This window comes from Choristoneura fumiferana, chromosome 9 (assembly GCF_025370935.1).
Source record: "Choristoneura fumiferana chromosome 9, NRCan_CFum_1, whole genome shotgun sequence".
NCBI lineage: Eukaryota > Metazoa > Arthropoda > Insecta > Lepidoptera > Tortricidae > Choristoneura > Choristoneura fumiferana.
Genome location: NC_133480.1, coordinates 2,652,248 through 2,676,348, shown reverse-complemented (window position 1 = coordinate 2,676,348; position 24,101 = coordinate 2,652,248). Strand labels below are relative to the sequence as shown.

Sequence of the window (24,101 nt, the reverse complement as noted above, 5' to 3'; positions counted from 1 at the left end):
GATAACGGACAGGTGAAACTAATTAAAATGCTTGTGAAAAATCTACCGCCGTTTTGAACATGAAACTACCGTGAGACTCATGTTAAATATAATGACCCGAATAACTCACGTCTTAATCGATTTAAGACGCGAGTTATCCGGGTCATTATATTTAATATAATCCACCGCCGGTTCGGAAAAACCTGCCGAGAAGCATCCGGCAAGAAAGTCGACGAGATATATTTTTTAAATAGATCTACAATTGATTGACTCTTCGGTGCTTTTGTATTTTGATTGAGATGAGACTTTTCTCGATGGAAAATGGAAATACGTTATACACTATAGAGCGTTAGTAGCATACCTTGAAGAGCGGGTAGGCTTCGACGAAGTTCTTCATGTCGGCGATGCTCTCTACTTTCTCGTGGCTCTTCGCTTTCTTCTGGAACTCGTCCATCAGAGACTTCATCGTCTGACCGATCTCGCCGAAGTTAGAATACAAGTTCTGTAACAATTAGGACGTTTAAATCTTGATTAAATTAGTTTAAACCGGAGATAAGTAGACAGGGGTTTTGAGATCTTACGCCCCTTATTCATAAACGACAATCAAACCTATTTTAGTTAAAATGCCGCATAAATTCGTTTGTCCTTATCTGTCACTTCGACATTTGTATTTGTTAGAAAGGGACAGAGCATTTGTTAGTTAACATAGGCTGGTTAAGTTTTATGAATAAGGGGGTAGCAACCAGTGGGGATACTTACTAGTGCAGTAATCTAGTAACGAGTTCAAATCCAAAAATATTTATTTCGGAATATTGTACATTTGGCACACATCATCCAACAACAAAAACAATAACAACAATAGGTTAGTAAAAAGTTGGAATACCGCAGACTTTGTCACTTCAACATCTCAAAAACGGCTAAACCGATTTTGATAAAACATGTCTAAGAACCATCGCTAGAAAACCTGCCTTTAAATAAAAAACTGCATTCAAATCGGTCCACCCGTTTAAGATCTACGGTGCCAAAGACAGACAAACAGACATACAGCGGTCAAACTTATAACACCCCTCTTTTTGCGTCGGGGGTTAAAAATAGCAATTTAAAGAACTAAAAACACTTAATGGTAAACCAAGTCCAAACACGGCAAGGTTACGTCGTTTATTCTTATAGTACCAGAACCTACCTTACTCATCTATACCTAACGCAACGAATTTCAAGACAAATCGACTACTGGGTGGGTCTAAATTTACTTTCTAGATTAATCCAGGACATACAAACAGATGAAGTTAAAAAAAATGTATCTACCCGGCTGAAATCTTCTTTAAAATATCAAAAATCTTATTAAAAACTCGTTGCTTTCATAATTTAATTTTCAACAAAGATTACATCTATCCCCAAAACGAGAAAAAAATTGAAAAGTGACGGTACACGGTATATTTTTTTTATTTAAAAGTTAATAACGACTTTTTACCTAATTTGGCGGCGCGCCGTTTCCTTCTTGTTGCTGTGTCCATGGTGGCGGGATGACTGGACGAGCCCGGCGCATTCTTGTGTTTATGTAGCCGTCAGAACATAGCACTACCCCTGTTTCTTGTCAGAAACGTGTCACAAAACCTCAACGAAATTTCTATTGCGAAAAGTCTAATGAAACATACCCATTGATTCTGTTCTGTTCTGTAGAATAGAATAGAAAACATTTGGAACTGGAAGGCTATACCGCAATACAAAATACGTCACATACCTACCGATTCGAGCCGAACAGAACGCCCGGTCAGCAACCAAAGTACAACATCGCCGATCAGCTGGGCTACTACTAGTAGAAGATCCGAACTTGAAAAGATCTTCACTGGTATGATAATAGAATGAAATGTATGTTTATAATAAATTTAGTATTTTACATAGAAAATATATTAGAAATGATTTTGCTAAAAAGTCCTGGACAGGCAATTTTTTTTTTTAATGATTTTTAATTAAATGCAGACAACCCTATATCAACATGTTCACAATAAAACAGCGCTTACGTTGATATACAATTAGTTCTATTATCTAATCAAATGAAAGTGACTGGCATCGACATAATAAATGGTTAAGTTTATACTTGGCAACCCAGTAGTTCGTCCAGGTAAACAATAGCAAACCCAACGTCTACATATTCTATATGTATTATACTTTTAAGTTAATGTAAATTGTCTTATTATCTCGATGATGCAACAAAAAATTAAAATTTTTTTTTTAAATAATTAAAAATAGCCTGTCCAGGATTTTTTTTAGCAAATCCATTTCTAATATATTTTCTAAAATACTAAATTTATTATAAAATACATTTCATTCTATTATCATACCGGTGAAGATCTTTTCAAGTTTGGATCTTAGACTATACGGAACTCGAACCTCGAAGTTCGTGTCGTGCCCCTCCCGCTCCCCCTCGTTCTCGTATTAAATAGTATAAGTGTCAGAGGGATCGCACGACACGAACTTCGAGTTTCGAGTTTCGTAGTAGCCCTGCTGGTGCCGACGGGTGACACTCTTTCCCGTCCCGGATGATACCGACATGGAAATACCGACCCTGTTTTTCGTGTACACGCCCATAGAAGCTCATGTCAGTTTCTATGGGCGTGTACACGAAAACAGGATCGGTATTTCCATGTCGGTATTATCCGGGCCAGAAAACAGTGTCACCCGTGCCGATCAGAATGTTCTGGCAGGCGCGTGCTATGATTCTTACAGAACATAATCAGTAAATCTCTGGCCGGCCTTAACGAGCAGTTGTATCCAATTTAATGACTACCTTCACTTATTTAAAAAAAAAGACGAGCACTTATGAAAACGAAAGAATGTAAATGACCATATAAATGGTCCTTGCTATATAACTGTTACATAACATTAGCTGTGACTTAATTTTCGAAAGTATCTGTCAATTAAAAAGACACGTCAAAATTGCTTACTTCTTTCTAATTCTAGCCATTACGAAAAAAAAAAATTAAGTAATATTTTCTAAGGATTTCGTATTTTATACGGAATCTTCCAAGTTTAGGTATATTTTATACCTAAGGCTGCTATTTACTCATAAACTACTAATAATCTCAAGCAAACTTAGCCGTTATAGTTTTCCTTGAAAGTTTGATATACTTACTACCATCCTGTTTTTTTTCAATTTTTCCACCCACCTGTTTAGATTTTAGAGGGAGGGGACGCTGGATTTTAATGAAAATTTGCACTTTAAAGTTTAATATTTCGCAAACAAATCACTGAATCAAAAATCGCTATAGCAACCCCCTAATGATTTTGAAAGACCTATCCAACGATACCCTACACTACAAGTTTGGTTGAGAAAAAAAAATCACCCCCACTTTACGTCTATGGGAGGTACCATTAAAAAAATATTTTTTTGAATTTTTAATTGTATAATTTTGTCGGCATAGTTTACTTATATATCCGTGCAAAATTGCAGCTTTTCTAGGATTGATAGTCCCTGAGCAAAGCCGCGGACGGACAGACAGACAGACCTGGCGAAACTATAAGGGTTCCGAATTGTCCATTTTGGCTCCGGAACCCTAAAAATGAATCGTAAAATGTGTTGGTAAGCGCAAAACTCTGAAACAGCTAGACGATTTTCACTAATTATTTTTTGTGTGTTCGTTATTGTCAGAAGGTTTTTTTATGGAAGAAATTTTAGAAAATTACAACGCGGTCGAAGCCGCGGGCAACAGCTAGTGCTAAATAAAATAAACAAAGTATAGCACGCTATGCCTATGTCTCAAGGGTAGCTGGGTACCGAGTTGGGTGTTTAAAAACAACTATAAAATCTGAACTTGAACAAAAAACTCCCCCAATACGGTAATTGACTATTTTGTATATGTTTTATAAATTAAAACTACACAATGCCTGTTATCGAACAGAAAAACATTTTTTAAGCTACCTTTACAAATAACAAAGTTATAAGGTTTGAAATTCAAGATTAGACAGAGAAAGAGTCACACGCCAGTACCGCCATACTTGCTGCATAGAGAAAAGCGTTTGAGAAAGAGACAGGTGTATAGATTTTTCAAAAAAACACTACAAATCCAATTTTCAACCGATTCAAATTTTCTCTTCGCTAAACACTATCTGTATATCTATATTTTCATAATAATATTAAGATACGGCAAAATCAGGAGTTGTCAAATACCGTATTGTTTGTAACGAAATCGAATGATCAGATTTTTACCCACTTTTTCTTTTGACAACCGGATCGCCCCGTGGTTAGAGAACCTGACCCTGACTATGAACCTTGAGAACCCGGGTTTGATCCCCTGGCAAAGTAGATATTTGTATGAATAATACGAATTTTCGTTCTCGAGTCTTGGACGTTTGATACGTATTTTTGGATGTATTTATTATTAGTACTTACTTCTTAAATCAAGTTGTCCGGGTTTATTTCATTAAATATGAGTGAATCTCAGGTAGTTTCATGTTCATATTGCAATGCATGAAAAATAAAAGGTACCTCATACTTGAAAGGTTTAGATAATTGATATTAATATATATTTAATGATATGCACGCATCAGCTATATGCTGCCTGTTCATTATAAATAATAATAATAAAGCCGTTGAAGCCGTGGTGGCTTAGTGGTTTGACCAATCGCCTCTCAAGCAGAGGGTCGTGGGTTCAAACCCCGGATCGCACCTCTGAGTTTTTTGAAGTTCATGTGCGCAATTACATTTGAAATTTACCACGAGATTTGCGGTGAAGGAAAACATCGTGAGGAAACCTGCACAAACCTGCGAAGCAATTCAATGGTGCGTGTGAAGTCCAATCCGCACTGGGCCCGCGTGGGAACTATGGCCCAAGCGCTCTTGTTCTGAGAGGAGCCTGTGCTGGGATGGATGGAGATGTAAACAAAACAACGTCAATTGACTGACTGGCAGTTAAAGTTTGTTTACATTTAGTTAATTATCTAACTAAACCTTTCAAGTACAGTAAGTGAACAGTCGTTTCCACTCTTGCTATTTAATCGAAGTGACAATCGAAATGAAGAGCAGAGAGTAAAACTCTAGCATTAAACCCATTCTCCCCTCGACGTGTCTATCCACCCTCGCCGTGCCGGCACGGGTTGCTAGGCTAAACTATATGAGCGTCTCGGGTAAAATGACTCGTTTTATGCTCTTCTTGTACAAATTTATTCCTCTTAGTTTTTTTTTTATTCGACTGGATGGCAAACGAGCAATTAGGTCTCTTGATGGTAAGAGATCACCACCGCCCATAAACATCTGCAACACCAGGGGTATTGCAGGGATATTCCTCTTAGTTCAGATCGTTAAAGTTTCCGAGGTAACCGGAGCCCCACGCCGCACCCTTGGGTACCAAGGCGCCTTAGGGCAGTTCGGTGACCCCCGGCTTAGTGACTGACCTTGGCGTAGAACTCGTCCTGTTCAGCGGCCAGCACCACTTCTTTGAAGTCCTTGTGTACATTGGGCACGTGCGCCAAGCTGACGCGGTGGTTGTTGATCGTGAGTAGCTCGTGCACCATCGCCTGGTATGTCCACTGGGGACAGAGAACGGGTTACGTCTACGGCACACAAAGGGACCATCCGTTCATTGCGTGAGGCAATTTTGGCAATTTTTCGACCCGCTCGCCCCTTGGTGAGATCTCATGAGATTTTGCTCGACCCCCTCCCTCGACCCCTCATGAGATTTTTCAAGTGTAATATTTTAATGTACATTTTAGTGGAGAATTATGTAATTTATGCGTTTCCAGCGATAATGTGCGGGGATGCGTTGCGAGGAACGTTTTTTTCATTAACCAATAGAAAGGCTTCATTTCCTCGCATAGCACAACTCTGGTGGAAACAGCTGGGCGGAGCGAGGCGAGGTAAATTAAGCGTTTCTATTGGTTAGTGAAAAACATATTCCACGCAACACATCCTCGCACATTATTGGTGCAAACGCTGCTTCAGGGTGAATAATTACTGTTTGGCGCGAGTGCTTACATTGAAACCCGTGCAAGCGAAGGAGGAGAGGAGAGTGAAAAGAAGAATTCTGAGCGAAGTCGAGGGTTTCAAGGTACTAGATGCTAAACAACTCGACAACTCGACAGCCGAGCAAAATACACAATTTTTCACCTCACTGAAGCTGCCCCCCTGGAAATTGTATGTTCTGCAATATATTACACCACGTTTACATTTTTGATTAGTGATTAGGGCGTGTTCATGTATTTTGTGTACCTACATAAAGATATTTAAGTCGTTGTGTATTTTTTAGCTCAATTATTCCATTGGGTATGTAACATGTAATGATAATTGTAAGTTTGGAAAATTGAAATAAATGAATAAACTAATTTTTTACTCGCACTCGCAGAAAATGACCTTGCTCCGTGTGACAAAACAAGCGCGGGTGATCTGACCTAAAAATCTGACTTGCACCCCCCTAGGCCAGAAGCTGGGTACGCCCATGGGAAGAGAAACAGTATAACTATAGTAAATCAGTTTCATTGTTTATTCAATCGCATCGTTCGTGATCAATCGATTGGTGTGTAACACCCTCACTTACCTGACTTAGAAGCGGCGTGACAGGATCATCCCTCCTGTCAATGATCAGCAGCTGCGGCGTTGGCAACTCGCCATTCAACGGCATATTGTTGTCAATGAGCACAGCCTCCCGCCGCAAGAGGTCGCGGACGCGCTCCGCGAGCCGCGCGCAGGGCTCCGACGCCGCCTCGTAGCGGACGGCGGCGCGCCGCTTCAGCGACAGAAGCACCGCGAGGAGACCCTGGGCGCAGCGCTGGAGGTGGTTCTGGTTCCAGGAACGACCTGGTAACAGTTTAGTGGTTTTATATACGGTTGAAATAAAATTACTCCCTCTGGAAGTAGGCAATTGCTGGCTGAGTTTGAGTATTAAACGCACGAACTTGCGAGTCCGTTTAACTAATACGAAGCTCCCAATTGCTATTCCTTTTTTTCAAAAAAGGTGAAGAAAAAATACTAAATAAGAATAAACTTTTTCTTAAAATATTATTATGATATTTAATTTTATTTCGATAGGTAATTTCTTTATGCTTCCCGCCTTTTTTTCGTTTAAAAAAACTGCAGGTGTATTTTTCCACCGAAAAAAACCACAAGCTGTTTCAGACTCAATAAAAAAAAGTCTGGAGTTCGAACAAAATAACTGATACAATATTTTAGACTATCACGGTCATTACTAATTTAATGTATTAAATTCGGGTCTTGTTCCGCGTACCTTGATTTTAACGAAGCTCGATATTTCGGCACAGTTGCATGCTCCATGACAACCCACATAATAACTGATTTATACCGGCCATTTGAGTTGGCTGTATGCAACTTGTGCCAATATATCATGGTCGTTACAATTTTTTTTTAAAGTTTGAGACTCGACAATAATGGAATTTGTATGCGACATTATTGTCGAGCTAGCGAGCCAGCAATCTTTTTTAACTTTTTAATTTTTCGCTGTCCATAAACTATGCACTTCGCCTCCTGATGTGCCAACTTTTACGGATTTTTTTTAGAAAAAAAAATACTTTTCTCAAACATGGCATGAATAATCAAATCGAATATTGATGTTGTGTTACAAATAATAGCCGGGAAGTATCGCGCAGCAGGCGCTGCGGCTCGGCTGCCGGCGCGCGGTCATTCTAGCGGCTTGCAAAGAGATTTCATACAACTTTCCCGGCCGCTGGCCGGTTTTGCGACCGTCTTTTGTTTCAACGCTCACTGCGGCACGGCGCGCGCCCGCCGCCAGCAGCCAGCGCCACACGCGCGCATACGACAGGGCGATGAGACAAGCATCCTGCCAGTTTCATTTCTTGTTTTTTTTATTTTATGTCATGCATGTTTGACAAAAGCACTGGCACACCGGCAAACCCCTACTTCCTCGCCGCTACAGTAATGTACTATTGTTGCCTGAATAAATAAATAAATTATTATTATTATTAGAATAAACTAACATCACTACATGCCAACTCAATTAGCATATTTATAACACAAGGATCTACACACATTTTCTGAAATAAGTAGATAGTATTAGAAGTTAACATAAGAAAAATTAGTTTTTTCAAAAGTACGATATGTAGCAATAATAGTACTTAACTTACCATGCAGACACCCGACAATGTTGAACGAGAACAGATGTCGATCCACAGCCAAGAAGTCAGCGAATACCTCCTGGACCTCCCGGACGGCCTCCTGCTCGTCACACTCGGCCAGGGTCTTGATGTCAGCCTTTGAGATCACGTTGCTGAAGTCTATCAAAACAAAACATATGCTTTAGTTTTGGTTGCATACCTCAAATGTATGGTCCTTTTCAAAGGAAAAGTCATTAATATTTTCTTTGTTTACTGTGAAATAGTTAAATGGTGGCTCATTAATTAAAGTCCTAGAGCCTTATTCATAAAAAATCCTTAATACGGTATTTGACTATTTTGTATATGTTTTATAAATTAAAAACTACACAATGCCTGTTATCGAATAGAAAAACAATTTTTAAGCTACCTTTACAAATAACAAAGTTATAAAGGTTTGAAATTCAGATTAGACAGAGAAAGAAATACTGGCATGTGACGTTCACACGCCAGTAGCGCCATACTTGCTGCATAGAAAAAAGCGTTTGAAAGAGACAGGTATATAGATTTTTCAAAAATTCACTATAAATCCAATTTCAACTGATTAAGTTTTCTTTTCGCTAAACACTGTCTGTATATCTATATTTTCATAATAATATTAAGATATGGCAAAATCAGGAGTTGTCAAATACCGTATTGAGGTTTGATCAGTCTGTTACTTAGCAGACTGATTAAGCTTGTAAGACGGTTGTCAAGAAGTATGATTCATAAACGCTTGCTAGCAGTCATGTTGGCCACCTTGACAAATCAAAGACAAAAATGGCCTCATCGTTATTTTAAAAAAAAATGACAGCAATGACAGCAAATTAGCAGGAAAAAAAATAAAAAGCGAGACGTTTGCTTTCCCGCCATTTCCGATCCGCATGTTTATGTTGTACCTAAGTGCAAAAAGCCGTAATTATGTTAATCATCCTAATTTTATTTTTTTCATATTTATTGTTCGTAAAGTAGTAAAGTAGCAGTAATAAATACCTAATGTAGAGGATTTTTAAATACAAATTCCTGAAAATATTTTTTCCTGTTTTTTTTTAAATCTCTGCGTAACCCTCCCTTCACTAAAAATATCTTCGGTATGGTTTTTGCTCTTGTCAAAGTCAGCTGTTCAAACTTGTGGGGGCCATTTTGTGACTTAGCAGGGAGATAAAGGAGGGTCTATGGTCCTCTACCTTTAGCAGAGCCTTGATCGACGATCGACGATTCAAGGAGCCTTCAAAGAGGCTCTAACTTTTTATGAATAAGGCTGCTAGACCATACACTAAACATACAAAAGTTCAGCATGGGTACGAAAATGGTAGGGAGTCATTCAAGTAATATTAGTGTTTGTTGATGTATTGTACTGTATTTATTTTTCTGTCTCACTCGGTGCTTTGGTGTCATTGTCATGCTGTGTAAGTTTTTACAAGAAAAAAAAATTACATAAGCCTCAAAGGGGTTGGACCTTTGCTTTGATTATTTTTGATGACATGGGGGATAGGGCCAGGATTGTGATTACGTCAGCAACATTTAATAAAAAAATAATGGCTAAATAATTTAATAATTAAACATTCAGCACACTTCAAATATAACTTACATATGAAATAAACTCCATATTTAGGGTACCGCAGCTCTCTCGACAGCAGGGCAATGTTCTCAGACGTTGGGCGGAGGAAAGCAATGCACTTCATGTGTTTCAGGTTGTCCCACTTGGAGTGGCTGTCGATTCTCTCAAATAAATAGACTTCTTTCTGAAGAATCTCCGACTGACTGAACACCATACTGACGATACTGGTCTGGAGTATAATAAAATAAATAGATGCCTTCTATAGAACATTGTACCTATTATTTTTGAATTTGAAAGAAAGAATAAATTATTAATTTTGGTTCCATCAGTACTACCACCATAGAGTAATGAAAAAAAAACTAAAAAATAACTGTTAACTGTATGAGAACATTTAAGTGATCAAATGAAGTTAATTTTTTGACAGACTTTTTTTGTTACATCCTAGAAGTGGCGTGGTTCACCAGCTTTGTTATTTTGGATACTATTATTATTATTGTTTAAATTTACAGGCAGGCAGTTGGAAGCAACTGACAGGTGCCTGTATCTACAGTGGTGGTCATGTAATTAAGAACGATTTGAAGTTCCAGATTATTTTTAACTAAATCATGTCATGTGTAGTCGTGGTTCCTTCTTAGAAGTAACTAGTTACGTTATGAAATAGCCACATGAATAGAGCAAACGGGATTAAGAATAAATAATAAAATTTTGTTTTTATTCTCTTTAGTAACAAATTAAAATAGTAATGAAGCTGGACAAATAATTAAGAACGATTTATTGAACTGCTCGAAAGTTTTTTTATTTGAAACTTAGATTAACTAAATCACACTAACGTGAAGTTTGTACAGAAAAAAAAGGAATTTAATACATTTTAACTAAAATTAATAGTTAGTAGCATGTCCACGGCTTTTTATCACTGCCTTACACCGGCGAGGCACTGAATCTATCAATTTTTGACATTTCGCAAGAGAGATAGAGTTCCATTCTTCTAAGAATACGTCATACCTACAGTTCTCTTAAATTGCCACACTGACGATTTGAAACCTTTTTCTTGACTTCGCACCAAAGATGCTCTATTGGGTTAAGATCGGGGCTGTTGGCTGGCCAATCTAAGACAGAAACTGATTGCGATGTGAGGAATTCCTTAACGGTACGTGCAGTATGCTTGGGATCATTGTCATGCTGGAATGTCCAAATAACCGGAAGCACGCCTTCAGCATATGGTAACATTGTTTCTTCCAGTATGTTTTTGTATTGAAATTGATCCATGTTTCCTTCTATCAGCCTAACAGGTCCAACACCATGTCCAGAAAAACATCCCCAAATTTTTACATTTTCCCCGCCATGCTTTAAAGTCACTTTTGTGTACTTTGGGTCGAATGCTTTATTTGAAGGCCATCTTACATATCGTTTGCCATCAGAACATACCCTATTTATTTTTGTCTCGTCAGAAAAAAGAACGTTTTTCCACTGTCTGACTGTCCAGTTTTCATATCTTCTTGCAAATGCAAGCCGGGCTTGCCTATGACACCGTTTCAACATAGCACCTTCCTTGCTATCCTTCCGTGCAACTTTTCTTCTACCAAACGCCTTCGAATAATGCGTGCCGAGATTGCTGAAGGGTTGTTTTCGCCAAAATATTTTTCTTAACTCATTAGACGGTATTAGACCCTTTAAAAGGATTTTGTTTTGCCAAACGAACGATATTTCGATCATCTCGACGAGATGACTTTCTTTGTCTAGGTACACGCGGAACATTTGAAGTAGTTTGATACGTGGCAAAATGCTTTATGGCGTGGAAAACCATAGTTTTTGAACATTGCAGATGATCGGCTATTGTTTATACGACCAATTCTTGTCGCAAAGTTTTAGTATTACTTCTCTTGTAGATTTATCACAACTTTTATTTTTCCCATTGTTTTTATATGAAGCAATCGCCTTTAAGACTTTTACGGCACTAAAATGGCGCCAAAATTATTCGAATAATAACCTAAAACCAGAAAGCGGCCGTCCGTTCTCTATATAAATTTGAATAAAAAATAAACTATTCAGCGTTCTTAATTATATGACCAGCCAGTAAGTAGTAATACTAGGTTTAGATGTAATGTATAAAGTTTATATATTTATTTTTTAGCCAATTATATGTATAAATGAATTTACCGCTAGTACGGAAAAGTTTTACGATACCGAGAGAGGTACAAAATATACATGCAGTTAGTAACACTTGTCAGTTTGAAAAAAATCTTCTCTATAAAAAATCGTTCTTAATTATATGACCACAACTGTATATTATTTCAAAATTCTTAATATTCTTTTTTCAATTATTCATTGGTATTTTATGAAGTATGTTCAACCATTATTCTTAATGTTAATTGGTCCTTTATAAAGTAGGTAAGTATGTGAGGGCCCACGAGGACATAGAAAATTTATTTTCACTATATCTCATGCTCGTAAAGTTCGTGTTTATGCTGGATCTAGGCGACATAAAATGACTATTTATGCTCTAGTCTAGTGCATAAAATAAAATTGTCTAAGACCAAGGTAATTAGGTGTCAACACCCACAAACAAAGAAGTTTCTTTATATTTTTTAAATACATTTTTTATTTATATAAAACTAAAAATCAATCAAATCAATCAAAATAAATCACTAAAACTAAAAAAAATATAATTATAATAGTAATGCATGAAAAATAAATTTTACATAGTGAGTGAACAATTGTTTTCACTGTTGCTATTTCATTTTCTCGCTTTCGAAGTAAAAAGCAGAGTGTAAAACTCGAGCATTAAATCTATTTTCCCCTCGATGTGTCTATCCACCCTCACCGTAGGCTATATGAATGTCTTGGGTAAAATGGCTTGTTTTATGCTCTTGTTGTACAATCTACTATTATGGCCAACATAGCTATGACAAGTGAAATACGGGAAACAAAGTGTTTCTGACTCATCATAGAATACTAGCTGCTCGGCAAGGGGAAAAATAAGTCAAGTTTATCACGAAACTACTCAGAAGTACCCTAAATAAGTACAAACATGCTTATGAGCAATCTACCTGTTTGAATTGAAGTGTAACTAAATACATGAACTGAAAAACAACAAACTGTGACGAAAATAAATAACAACTTACAGTTTCTTTATCCATAAGTATAACTTTCATTCCCGGCCCACTTTCTTCCGTCATCTTCGTTATATACAGCTTTACTGCCTGAATCACATTCATTTTTGTGGTTTACAGAATTATCTTACTATTTAAAGTAATTATTTATTCCAATTAATTTGTTTTGGTACAGAGTACCACCCCTTAGTGTTGCCAAGTCGCTGAAACAAAAATCAGCATAAGCTATTCTTTCATCCGAAAACCAAAGAATAATATAATCATCGATGGATATAATATATTTAAACAAAAAGTAGCCATTTAAAGTAATAATTTCACGTTTGTGTTACTTTCTGTCTACTATTGTACTCATAAGTTCTTGTGATGTGAACAACAACAGAGTTTAAGTACCTAAATAATAAGTACTTGATATTTTATTTATTTTCCGATGTAATCACATTCTTGTGATAAATTACAACAAGCCAACTCTAAAGTATGGGCTTCAAAATAAATAAAAGTATTTTGTAGAGAGCCGTGGTGGCCTAGTGGTTTGACCTATCGCCTCTCAAGCAGAGGGTCGTGGGTTCGAACCCAGCTCGCACCTCTGAGTTTTTCGAGATTCATGTGCGGAATTACATTTGAAATTAACCACGAGCTTTGCGGTGAAGGAAAACATCGTGAGGAAACCTGCACAAACCTGCGAAGCGATTCAATGGTGCGTGCGAAGTTCCCAATCCGCACTGGGCCCGCGTCGGAACTATGGCCCAAGCCCTCTTGCTCAGAGAGGAAGCCTGTGCCCAGCAGTGGGACGTATGTAGGCTGGGATGATTTTCAACCCCTGGCGCAAAAAGTATAAATTTGACATGTCTGCGTGTCTGTCTGTGGCGTCTTAGCTCCCAAATGGTTGGATCAATTTCGATGCGGTTTATTCAATCGATAGCTAGTATAATTAGGTACTATAATTGACAGTGGCGTAGCGTGGTTGTCTGCTGCCCAGGGCGAATGAAAATTTTTCCACCCTCTTGTTTAGGTTTATTTGACCATAGTACCTATACAAGATGTCAATGCATTATTGTACCATTCATTTATAGAAGGGGGATTCCCCGATTTCACAGTATAAGTAACGGAAAATTTTGTGCTCATTAAAACAGTATAAATCGTCAGTGCGAAAAAATTGTGTAAGTAATATATTATTATTTGGATATTATTTATGATGGAATTTTGCCGCCCCGTCAAATCGCAATCCCCCAAAAAAATCGATTCAGCCGTTTATGAGAAGTTAAACTTTGAAATGTCACTGGTGGTTCAATTTCAACTTTTCGAAGTTGTTTTTACCTGTTAAGTTGCACCACATAAGAAAGTCACCAAGAATAAGAAAGAAGAATAAGAAAGTTCAGGGCATGAAAATTCTAATTTATTTCTGTTCTTACTAGAATAAACGTGTAATTAATGTATGTTTCAAGTTAAAAAAAATATGTGCTTTTTTAAATTTTATTTAATATAATAAGGGCCCTAGTAGTGGACCCTACCCTACACATTAACTTGTTGCGGCTTTTAAAGTTATATTTTGTACTTCTGATAAATGCAAGATATTTTATCTACTTAGAGGTCCAACGACGGTAGAGTCAAAATATTCTACTTGTATCAAATGCAGAAGGTCAATACGTAGATATTATTTCCTTCTTTATTTTTAAAGATTTTGGGTTTATGAATTTTTATTCGTTTGTAGCCATCAGTTAGAAAAATTAGTTATTTAGCTACGCGGCAACATTTTTGGCAACACTGACTTGACACTGACTGTCAGCGTCATATCTGCCTTGCGTTTTGTTTCTGCAAGAATCTTCCCACAGAGGACTTTATATATTCTATAGAAGTAATTATTTCTAAATGAAAAGCCCCTGACTGAATCTTCCCGATTAAGCAGTAGCTGGAGTTATACTAAGACAGTTTTAAGCAGTAATCCTAAAACTTAGGGAAATTTAAATAGCTCAATAAAAATAATTACTTAGTACAAAAAACGTTGGTACCGGTTTTATTTATTAAGGATTTACGACGTGACGTGCGCTGACGTGCAATCAATTACGTCATACGTCACATCACTAGTTATCTAGTTATCTACGAAAGGTCGGCTGGGTCAGTGGAAGCAAACACCGAATGTATTAATTTTTGATTAAAATTCAGACACTTCCACTCACATAACCACACAAAGATGTTCTCCCGCGTACTAAAGCCAGTGGGCGCTGTCGCCGTTCAAAATGGAGCCAAGAACTTCTCCACATCTCCTCAGGTAGGAATATAAAACTACCTTACGTCAAGTTACATTCCACGAAATTAAAAAAAAAATGAGGTCAGTCAGCCAGGCCAGTGAGGACCCAAGATCACAACAACCACTACGGAGTGTAAAAAGAAAAAAAATGTGATTTTTCAGAGGAACTTCAAAGTGGTGGTCGCTGGTGCTGCTGGCGGCATCGGGCAGCCCCTGGCTCTACTCATAAAGCAGAACCCCCTGGTGACCCGGCTGGCTCTGTATGACCTGGCGCCCGTGACTCCTGGCGTCGCGGTCGACCTTTCCCACATGGACACCCCGGCCAAGGTCAGCGGACACAAGGGCCCGGAACAACTCGCCGACGCCATCAAAGGTAATTTTGAACAGTGTGCACACAGGCTGGGTAACATTCAGAAGTGATGGTTACATGTTACATAATATTTATAACCTAATTTTTTCGTGAGTGGTTAACTCTTTTCGTTCTATTTTTATTGTGCATCAAGTCTTTTTGAACTTGAACTTTGGCTGAAGCTCAATTTAAATAGAAAATTAGTGGTAATACTTGTTAAATCTTGTAAGATGTGATGTGATGTGATTTCTTTCCAAATTATTCTTATTAGAATCTGTAGCCTACTTAAGGTGACCTTGGCATTCCAATGGAAAATAACAGGTTATTTTTATTGAACATGAAAACTACCGTGAGACTCACTCATATTAAACATGTCGAGCTAAACTCGATTAAGACGTGAGTTATCCGGGTCATTATATTTAATATAGGTTATTTTTATTATCTACATTTTATAACACACTACATTACTTGATCATGTTTGTTTGAAAATTTAACTATCTGAATAAGTATACAGTTAATCTTCAGTTGATATTGCAATAGGGGATATGTATGTAACACAATTTTTCTCATAAGTAACTTAATGTGATACAAATCTGAAATACAAATATTTTATTCATATAACATTAAACAATTCGGAAAAAACATCAATATATTTGTTAAAAAATAAGAAAGTTTACTTACACAGACCTCTTTCTTTATATTATATTTTGTATAGACTCCATGATTGTTGTGCCATATTGCCCATATCATATAGTTCTGTCTAAATGACAATTTAAAACATCCATATCTTTGTATTATTTTATGATACTTAAAAAATTGTTTCACAACTTGGTTTGTCAAACAATAAGATATTTGAAGAAAAAAAATGTTTTTACAACACTAACTTATTCCATGGAGTTAGAGTGGATGTACAAATTTACTTAGTTTAGCATGATAAAATAGAATTAGGATTATTTGGATTAGGACTAGAATTACTAGGACTATAATTAATAGTACTAGGATTACCAGGACACAGATTACTAGAACTAGTATTCTAGTATTACTAGGACTAGGATTACTAGAACTAGTATTAGTAAATGTAGAATTACTAGGAATAGGATTACTAGAACTATATGTAATATGATAGAGATGTAATATGCATCAATTTTCAAAATTTAATAGTTTACGTCAACATGGGAAAACTAGTTGCAAGCCATCAAGAACCGCTTTTTTGTCAAAAGGTGTTTTCGTAATGGCGTATCGATATAGTCGGAGCAGATCTGACCCGGCAGGGTTGGTTGGCTACCGCCTCGCTCGCACGCCCTCGCTCTTCGTTTGGTATTTTTAGGCAAGGCATGATAATCGGTAGACATAATGCTTCGGATTATAACCTCGTACATCTACTTTGTACAATCAGCATCAAAAGTAGCTAATCACTTTTTTACTCTGTCATATCGACACATTGGCAATCTTTTGATGCTGACTGTATCTACCATGTTTGAGCAAATAAATGACTGATTGCTGATTAGTATTACTAGGTCTAGGATTACTAGAACTAGTATTACTTGGACTAGAAATACTAGAATTACTAGAACTAGGATTACTAGAACTAGTATGACTTAGGCTTAGTAGGATATTACATTGGTCCGTTGGTCCGCAGGCGCGGACGTGGTGGTGATCCCGGCGGGCGTGCCCCGCAAGCCGGGCATGACCCGCGACGACCTGTTCAACACGAACGCGTCCATCGTGCGCGACCTGGCGCAGTGCGTGGCCGAGAACGCGCCCAAAGCGATCATGGCCATCATCACCAACCCTGTCAACTCAATGGTGCCTATCGCCTCGGAGGTACTCAAGAAGGTAAGACATTCATACGATCCATTCGTCTATGCACGGCTTTGAGTATTCATCTAGAATAGAGCAGCCTTGAAGCGCATTTCCCCTCTGTCAAAGGTATGAACCCGCCGGGTATACCCGTTTAATAAAACTGTTTCGCTCGCCTCTCGTGACATTTCGGAACCGTACTTGTCAGTGAACAGAGCTCCGACAAAAATGACTGGATGCAGTGTTTTTGGGCTTAATAAAAGGTTAAAAAAAATACAATAGTCCAAAAAAGACTATCTATAATCAAAAAAATACACCCATGCTGAACCTGGACGCTTCAGTTGTACTCTTGTGTGTAAGAACTTGTCGCGCGCCCGCGGGTACAATTTTGCAGGATAAAGAGTATCTTGTCTTCTCAGGGTGTCAAATTATCACTAAATTCCATCATGATTGATCGAGTGCTTGCTTGAAATCGTAATAAATAAACAAACATACTCACAATCGCGTAACTAAACTGATGGTAGATCTTTTTTGACAATCATAAGTGCTAGTTAAATTGAACAAAGATATTTTGATTTTGCAGTTTTTAATAACTGTATGTGTATGAAATGATATTAGTTTGATTTGTATGTATAATAACACTCATGAACCCAAGCTATAGATAGCAAAAACGTCAATTGTAGATCATTGTGCCATTTATCTGGTCACAAATAAGTGCACAATCGTTTTATTTTATTTAAAGACCATAAAGATAGGAAGACTGACTTGAAACTTTCTACACAGTGTTATTATTTGATTTCCGAGAATATTCGACAGGTCAAATCAAGTTAATTTCAAGACAGTAGGGGCTTAACTGTTACTGTTTGAAAGATAATCAAGGGTTAAGATAATTAATTAAATATCAAATAATTTACTGAATCGGGCGTTACTTTGCTCTTAAAATAAATTCTTTTAGTTCATTAATTGAATATCTGTAAATAAAACGTTTTTAAACGACGACTTCTTCAAAACAATTTTGGAAGGAATGATCGAGGGGAAGAGAGGAAGAGGTCGACCTAGGCGCAGCTACATCGATCAGATAAGGGAGAAAGTCGGCGTCGCGTCGTATCAAGAGGTCCAGAGGATGGCTCAAAGGAGGGATGTGTGGAAGATACTCCACCGACAAGAGTATAACTCTTAAGTTGAAGAAGAAGAGAAAACGTTTTTAATTCGCACATACTCGTTAGCAATAGAAGGTTAAAAAAGTCAGTTTTATGAATGTGTCACGTCAAGGTCAAACTAATACTTCGCAGACGAAATCGCGGGAAGCGGCTGGTCTCTTATATTTCATCACTAGCTTTTACCCGCGACTTGGCCTGCTCTAAGTAAGGATAATCAGAAATATTTCTCATGAAAATTTGCATGACTGTTCTTCATTCAACATAAGGAAAAGAAGAGATGACGCAATTTTTGGCAATGCCCAAGTGAATGTTAGTAATATCACGAAAGTTTCATGACGAAGTAACTTTCTGCAAGATGCGGCGTATTATTCTTGGCAATGATGGTCTTTCTGAAAGCGCTGGAAGAATAGAAACTAGCATGTGAACGAGCCTTTTGCTTACAGGATAAACGTTTTACACGAACGAAATCGAGGGCAACAACTAGTAGTTAATAAACTTTACCTACAAATCTGATTTAATCGCAGTTATCTTTAAATAGATAAAACTGTTTCCCCCGTGAAACGACCACGCTTCGTCCGCGTGCAGTCTCCATCTTTTAAGATTAACGTTATATCAGTACTTACTACGTCAGCACATCATCCTATTAACCATTTGGAAACTATAATGTTACATCACGATTATGTTTACTGTGAATGCTAACGCAAACTCCTTTGAAAGAATCCCGCCCGGATTGCTACCACCATTTTGCTCGCTAATCCTGCCGTGAAGCAGCAGTGCTTGCACTGTTGTTTTTCGGCGTGGAGAGTAAGACAGCCGGTGAAATTACTGGCACTTGAGGTATCCCATCTTAGGCCTCTAGGTTGGCAACGCATCTGCAATACCCAGGTGTTTATGGGCGGTGGTGATCTCTTACCATCAGGAGACCATCTTGCTCGTTTGCCATCCAGTCGAATAACAAAAAGAAGTAAATCAGTATAATAATGTAACTAAAATAACAATAAATATGACTACTTATATAAGACACTTGATATTCTGCAAATTGAAAAGAGATTACAGAAAAATGTAGGCAAGAATAATGTCTAAAAAAAACTTACTATTTGGATCGATTCGAAAATAAATATTGGTGTGAGTTGAGTACCTACTAGTTTATATAGGATAGAAATTTTGAAATAAAGTCACGTGCGAATTAATCCATACTAATATTATAAATGCGAAAGTGTGTGTGTATGTATGTTTGTCCGTCTTTCACGTCGAAACGGAGCGACGGATCGCCGTGATTTTTGGCATAGAGATAGTTTATGGGCCAGAGAGTGACATAGGCTACTTTTTATCCCGGAAAAATGCACAGTTCCCGAGGGAACAGCGCGCGATAACCGAATTCCACGCGGGCGAAGCCGTGGTAAAAAAGCTAGTGTTACATATTAAACGAATATCGGGGTAAAAGTAGCCTACGTGTTGTTCCAGACGTAGCTATTTACGCAACCAATTTCATCGAAATAGATTCTTTAGATTTTGCGCGAGTTAAAAACGTCCATCCTCGCAAGCTTTCGCGTTTATAATATTAGTTAATAGGATATTATTTCAAAAACATCAATAAATAGACACTTAATTATACAAAACGAGTTCCGTTTAAAATATTGTGCTATAACCAGTCGCATAGTTACTAGTTTTGAAACAAACGATCATTAAAACTTGCAGTTTGGCTTTAGAGTATGTAATATATAACTCTATTTATCCTAACATCACCTGTTGTTGTTTTGTCGGAGGACATAATTATAGACACTTTGTGGACAGCTTATGATTGGTACTTACTTATCTACTACTTATTATGTTATTCATGGTACTTTATGATGTACGCGTAGCTAGTTTGCGATGTCGCCAGAGTAAATATTTTACTTTGAACGAATGAATTATTATTACTTATTATTATGAATAAGGCCATATATCTTAAGAAATCTCACCTGCATCCACCGGTTGTCTGGAACTCTCGAAAATTAAACATACATAATGTCCTTTTTTACTAATTAACTCTGAATAAAACACAAACAAACAGATTTCTTTCATAATGTATAATCTGGGCACAGTCAACGGTCAGTATTTAAGCACTGTTCAACAAAATGTTAAAGTAATGCTTCTGGGATAATGTAAACAGGGCCTGAGACTATCCTACTTCCTACTTTTATTAATACTTATTATAAATGCAAAAGTTTGTGTGTGTGTGTGTATATTTGGTTACTCCTTCACGCTAAAACTGGATATCTGGAATAACACATAGGCTACTTTTTATTCCAATATTCCCACGGAATAGGGATAAAAGCTTGAAATTTCAACCGCTGGTTTAGAGTCTTGAAATTTTGGACATTTTGTTCTTAACACAACTTACAATTTTGGGAATTCTCATGGTATTTTGTGTTTCAATTGTAACTACCGGATCGAATAGTTTACGCGTGCGAAGCCGCGGATAAACTATAGACTATATATTTTTATACTGTGACGTTACTAACCAACCTGTGTCCCCCAGGCGAACGTATACGACGCTAACCGCGTGCTCGGCGTCACCACCCTAGACGTGGTCCGTGCCGCCGCCTTCATCGGAGAGATCAACGGCGTGGACCCGCGCAAAGTCACCATCCCCGTCATCGGGGACACTCGGGGTCACCATCATCCCCGTGCTCAGTCAGAGCAACCCCGCCGTCAAGCTGACTGACCAGGGCAAGATTGAAGCGCTCACTAAGAGGATACAGGAGGCTGGTACTGAGGTAAGTTCAAACTGAAATATCTAATTTAGGCTATAATATGCACTATGGATGGGTGGATTCAAACCCGGGCGTTATCGGGGGACACTTGGGGGCACTATCATCCCTGTGTTGAGTCAGAGCAACCCCGCTTTGAAGCTCAGTGACCAGGGCAAGATCGAAGCGCTGACTAAGAGGACACAGGAGGCAGGTACTGAGGTAAGGTCTAAGTTAAATATTCAATTTACGAGTAGGCTAATATGCACTATGGGTGGGTTCAAACCCGGGCCCGTATCTCTGAGGTTTTCGTGATTTATGTGCGAAATTAAATTAAATTTGATATTTTCCACGAGCTTTACATCATCTCAGCCTATATACGTCCCACTGCTGGGCACAGGCCTCCTCTCAAGATGAAACGGCTTGGGCCGTAGTTCACACGCGGGCCCAGTGCGGATTGGAAACTTGACACACCATTGAATTTCCTCGCAAGAAGTTGCAGGTTTCCTCACGATGTTTTTCTTCAGCGCAAAGCTCGTAGTAAATTTCAAATGTGATTTCGACCATGAATAACGAAAAACTCGAGGGGTTTGAATTGAACCCACAATTCTCTGGTTGAGAGGCCATAGGTCAAGGTCAAAATACTTTGGCCTAGTGACGGCCACTAGTTTTTCCTAATGCATTATGGTTGTTTGTCGCAGGTGGTGAAGGCGAAGGCGGGCGGCGGCTCCGCCACTCTGTCGATGGCCTACGCCGGCGCGCGCCTCACCAACGCCGTGCTCCGGGGACTCAATGTAAGTTAGGTTTTGATTAGCGTAAGTTAGCCTTTTCCTAGCGTGAGTTAGCTGTTTACTAGTGTAAGTTAGCTTTTATTAGCGTATTTTAGCTTTTATTAACGTAAGTTAATTTTTATTAGCGTAAGTTAGCTTTTACTAACTTAAGTTAGCTTTGATTAGCGTAAGTTATCTTTTTACTAACGTAAGTTAGCTTTTAACAGACGCAAGTAAGCCTTTTACTAGCGTAAGTTAACTTTTTACTTTTCTACGCTGACGGAGTCGCAGGCACAGCTAGTCCTACTTACTACTTTATATTATGTGCGAAAGTTTGTGTGTATGTTTGTTACTCCTTCACGCTAAAACGGCTGGACGGATTTGGATGAAATTTGGTATGCAGATAGCTGGACATCTGGAATAACATATAGACTACTTTTTATCCCGATATTCATTCCCACAGGATAGGGTTAAAATCTCGAAATAACAACCGTTCGGCTTAGAGTCACGAAATTTGGCATAGTGGCTTTTAATGCAATGTAAATGAAAACCACGATGTAATTTTTCGGAATTCCCACGAGAATTTTGTAAAATCCCGGAATTTCAATTCAACTGCTGTATCTAAAATGATTTACGCGTGCGAAGCCGCGGGTAAACTAGGTTAAAATAAAACTAACAAGCAGAAAGTAGTATCTTATCCTCAATAAGTTATTTTTTCCAGCTTACCCTCATAAGTAGACAAATCTATAAAGTAATCTATCATATTCCAGGGCGAGTCCAACGTGGTCGAGTGCGCCTACATCAAGTCAGACCTCACTGAAGCGACGTACTTCGCGAACCCCGTTGCCTTTGGCAAGAACGGCGTCTCCAAGAACTTGGGCTTCGGAGCCCTCAACGACTATGAGAAGCAACTACTCAAGGAAGCCATCCCTGAGCTGAAGAAGAACATCAAGACCGGAGAAGACTTCGCCAGGAAGTAGGTTGGATAGTTCGACCAGACGCAGAGTTACTAGGAGTGTAGGAACAAATATATGGATAGGATAGGGATGGCGGACGAATGGCACGCGAGCGAAGAATTCGGGTAGGCCAGTAATCATCAAATGTATTAATTTAATTTATAGTTTTATTTTCTTCCATGCAACAACAAAGTCAAGAATCCGACGAAAGAAGAAGGTACAGTCAAGTGCAAAGATATCGACACGGCCAAAGTTACAAAAATATGTATACGCGTCCTTAATGTTAAGTGCATAAAGTCGTGTATACATATTTTTGTAACTTTGGCCGTGTTGATATCTTTGCACTTGACTGTACGTCATAGCCATAAAAAAATCGCACATTCATCAATAAGCGTCCGCCATCCCTGATCTAGTCTAAATGTAGATATTCCTGTATTATTTATAGCTATCTTATTATGAAACACTGATACTTATTTGTTGATATTTACCATACTGACATTCGTCTGTTTAAAATGTTGTATAAAGAACCTTTTTGAGCAATTTCTATGCCAATGCCGAGAAATGGTCGTAGACCATTTTGAATCGATTTAAGCCGGCATTTGGTCTTTTTAAATACACATTAGGACCTGGCCTGGTCTTAGCATGATTACGTAGGTTACAACGTCATCTCTAGATTGTTACGAGTATTGTTTTTTATTTTGCATTTTAAGCAAAGTTTTATTTTTTCGAATCGAAGTATTCCCAAGACGAGGTATTACAGTAGATGCACCTTGCCAAAGTTAACATGTTTAAATGGAGGTATGATTGTATATATATATTGTGTACGGAAGTGGTAATAAATTTTACTACATTTAAATTATCTTTTATTTAATTTTATCCTCCGACAAATACAAACAGTGTGTATTTTTTAATGGAAACAAATTGATCAGACGTTTGTTTTCTGCTGTGAAGCGATATTGCAATAAATTTTAAGTTTAGCTTTAACTACCACATTGTGATTAAATTTTAAGATTTTTTGTGGAGCAATATAATTTGACATAAACATAAGAGAAACGCTGATTCGTGACAGCTGTCACGCCAGCTAGTGCAACGTTTCAAATAAAACAACGTAGTGGTCGAAAATATAAAAAAAGTTTTTTAAATAAAACATGCAAGAGTGTTTTCGGTATCTTTACTCTCTTAAAGTTTGTGTTATATCACACATACGCGCTTTTATACTGAGCCATGATAGTAACAGAATGCGCTCGCTGTAAATCGTTGAATGTTCTCCGTGGATGGATTCTTTGCCTTGACCACTATGCGTATTAAATAACATTAGGATTGCATTTACTGACAGCTTTAT

At 37.9% G+C, this 24,101-nt stretch overlaps 2 protein-coding genes across 2 annotated transcripts in view; one reads left to right on the top strand and one right to left on the bottom strand.

The window, feature by feature from the left end:
* The window catches only part of Vps45 (vacuolar protein sorting 45), a 22,084-nt gene extending 9,152 nt beyond the window's left edge, over positions 1-12,932 (bottom strand). Inside the window, exons 1-6 of the mRNA XM_074091875.1 lie at positions 12,760-12,932; positions 9,668-9,866; positions 8,071-8,220; positions 6,510-6,769; positions 5,371-5,505; positions 341-481 (exon numbers count right to left, since the gene is read on the bottom strand). Coding sequence (XP_073947976.1) covers positions 341-481; positions 5,371-5,505; positions 6,510-6,769; positions 8,071-8,220; positions 9,668-9,866; positions 12,760-12,852 — 978 coding nt within the window. The 5' untranslated portion in view covers positions 12,853-12,932. The remainder of the gene's footprint in view (positions 1-340; positions 482-5,370; positions 5,506-6,509; positions 6,770-8,070; positions 8,221-9,667; positions 9,867-12,759) is intronic.
* Positions 12,933-14,790: 1,858 nt separating this feature from the next.
* Positions 14,791-23,615, top strand: LOC141430961 (malate dehydrogenase, mitochondrial-like). The gene is given in 7 exon segments (XM_074091867.1): positions 14,791-15,013; positions 15,155-15,365; positions 16,981-17,177; positions 20,823-20,947; positions 20,949-21,060; positions 21,735-21,827; positions 22,574-23,615. Coding segments are annotated over 7 exon segments (1,026 nt in total). The 5' UTR covers positions 14,791-14,935; the 3' UTR covers positions 22,784-23,615.
* Positions 23,616-24,101: the final 486 nt, after the last annotated feature.